Genomic DNA, 2,993 nt, shown 5'->3' with positions numbered 1-2,993 from the left:
AGGGGTTAGGCCAGCCGTGGGCAAACTACAGCCCGTGGGCCGGATCCAGCCCGTTTGAAATGAATAAAACTATTGAAAAAAAAAAGACCGTACCCTTTTCTGTAATGATGTTTACTTTGAATTTATATTAGTTCACACAAACACTCCATCCATGCTTTTGTTCCGGCCCTCCGGTCCAGTTTAAGAACCCATTGTGGCCCTCGAGTCAAAAAGTTTGCCCACCTCTGAACTAGAGGCTCAGTGTACGAAATTCATTTACTAGTTAGGGTCCCTAGCAGGTGCCAGCCACATCCGGGTACTCCCTCTCTTCCCCTGGCTTCCTGCCACTGCTGGCCAGGGCCTCCCTCCCTTCCCCTGGCTGGCCCCGCCCCCTGGTCAAAGTCCCAGACGAACTCCCAGCTGAGGAGACAATTTGCATACTATGCTTTTATTATATAAGATAAGTGATAAACTTTAAAAGATTTTTATAGTTTTCCATACCACTGAGATCCTAAGTCAAAAGCAAATTTGTTAGGATAGAAGTGAAGTACTTTGTACATGATACATTTGCCTCAGGTTTTTTTTTATTTCCTGAATTATGAATGCATTTGTATTTTCTCTTAAACATTTTAAAAACTTCAAAAAGGACAAATCACTCATGATTATAGTACCCAACATGCTAACTTTTCTTCACTTGTTTAATTGTTCTTCATGTGAAGACATATCTTTGGCAGAACTAGTACTGTGGCATATAGATATGTTTCTGTTTTGATTTTTATTTCAGGAACCATAAGCGATTTCTATATTTTTACAGTTTCTAAAATTATTTTAGCTACATATATACAGTTGATGTCCAATAAATAAACTCTTCTCATGATGCTGAACATTAGATTTGTTTTCTCTTTTACTTAATGCATTAAGCATTTTTCTGTTGAACTACACCGTTTGAATCAATCCCCAGGAGTGGGGTTACTCTGCCATTCAGGGATATGAGAAGTTTTAAAGTTCTTGAAATTGCTTTTCTAAGAGTGTTTTCTGACCTTTAATGCTCCTAGCAATGCATAAAAATATCAGTTTACTACAAACATCTCAGCAATGAGAAATAACATTTTAAAATAATGTGTATTAATCATATATTATATACAAAATGGTACATCATTGTTGCATTAATTTGTATTCCTTTGATGGTCAGTAAAAACAAACTTTTCACATATTATTATTAATTATTATTTTTCCTCTAATTTGAATTGTCTGGACATACTTTTTGTTCACTTATCTGTTACTTATTATATGTGTTCTTTGTACAGTTTGCATGTTATATGTTTATAAAAAACACTATTTGAAAATATCCTATTTGTAACATATTCTTTTCATTTCTGTCTTAGTTATATCATGTTTTATTGGCACATTTAAAAAATTAGGTTAATTTTAATTGATCAATTCTAATGTAACATTTCTAATAGTTTTATCTAGTCCTACAAAGAATTTTTTTTTTCAAAACTGCATAATTCTGAGACCCCAGAAAAAGCCACTTGGTCACTTTTATAGTCCTGTAGAGATGATTGAGCTGGACTTTGTGTTTGTTTTATTCATAAAACATAAGAGTATTAGACTGGATGATTTTTTAAAAATATATTTTATTAATTTTTTACAGAGAGGAAAGGAGAGGGAGAAAGAGATAAAAACATCAATGCTGAGAGATAATCATTGATCGGCTGCCTCCTACATGCCCCACACGGGGGATCGAGCCCACAACCCAGGAATGTGACCTTGACCAGAATCGAACCTGGGACCATTCAGTCCGCAGGCCGACGCTCTCTCAACTGAGCCAAGCCAGCTAGGGCAATTCAATGATATTTTAAAAAAAAATCTGTGCATTATTTTGTCTTTATCAAAATTGTATTAACCTTAGCCTTTCTTTCTATTACTTTTAAATAAAAATCTAAAGTATCATATATAACATGAATGTTTCATAACATTTTAGGCCTTTGGAGTGTTTTACAGGTATTCTATTTCTGTAAGTCATGTTTTAGTGACAAAACTAATTAAAAACCATTTTTAATTTAAAACAGAACTATTGGATTCGATATGGAGGACGACAGGATGAGAATCGGTGAGTTCTCTATTCAGAACACCAACTGTTTAATTTTAAAATATTTTTCAAAGGTATAGAATTCCTTTTCCTTTTCAAAAAATATTTCAATTATGGATGCCAGATGGGATGAGGTTTGGGGGAATGGGTGAAAGGAGGAAGGGATTAAGATGTATAAATTGCTAGTTATGAAAACAGTCACAGAGATCTAATGTACAGCATAGGGCTATAGTCAATAATGTTGTAATAACTATTTATGGTATCAGATGGATATTAGACTTATCCAGGAGGATAACATTGTAAGTTATATAAATGTCTAATCACTATGTTGTACACCTAAAACTAATATACTATTGTTTGTTAACTGTTTATTTTTAATTAAAAGAAATACATAGAGTCAGACCTATTATAAGAAATTGAGTTCTATGAATAGGCAAAAAGATATAATTAAAAGAATTCCAAACTGGGAACTGGTCCCAGCTGTTCCTGTCACTTCTGTGTAACCTGGAGTAATTTATTTTCCTCTTTGGGTCTCATGTTTTTATGCAAATTAAGGAATTGAAACAGGTGAACTCTGAGGGTTAAACATTCTGTAATTCTCTAGCAGAGCAAATTGGATTTTTAAAAATTTATTAGTATAATAAAGCTTGAAAGCTTTACTGCAAGCTAAAATACTAGGTGTTGCTAACTCAATTGGAAGATAACTCATTTTTGAAATGATAGAAGTCAAAAGTCAATTTACCTGTCATGAACAGTTCAAGGGATCATAGAATGTTGGTGTTACATGTCTGAGATCACATGGACAAACCTATTCATTTTCAAATTTTAAAGCTGAGGGCCTGACAAGGCGAAGGACTCCTTTAGAGTCATACACCACCAGGGAAAGCACATGCAGATCTTCTTATTCAAAATCTTGTCGTCT

At 33.9% G+C, this 2,993-nt stretch overlaps 1 protein-coding gene across 3 annotated transcripts in view; it reads left to right on the top strand.

Moving 5' to 3' along the window:
- Nucleotides 1-2,993, top strand: part of P3H2 (prolyl 3-hydroxylase 2) — a 166,078-nt gene that overhangs the window by 139,441 nt on the left and 23,644 nt on the right. For all 3 annotated transcript variants that reach the window (XM_006765870.1, XM_015565386.1, XM_015565384.1), the window contains exon 7: nucleotides 2,052-2,092. In XM_006765870.1, coding sequence (XP_006765933.1) covers nucleotides 2,052-2,092 — 41 coding nt within the window. The remainder of the gene's footprint in view (nucleotides 1-2,051; nucleotides 2,093-2,993) is intronic.

Source organism: Myotis davidii, unplaced genomic scaffold (assembly GCF_000327345.1).
Source record: "Myotis davidii unplaced genomic scaffold, ASM32734v1 scaffold41, whole genome shotgun sequence".
Taxonomy (NCBI): Eukaryota; Metazoa; Chordata; class Mammalia; order Chiroptera; family Vespertilionidae; genus Myotis; species Myotis davidii.
This window is presented reverse-complemented; position numbering and strand designations above follow the sequence as displayed.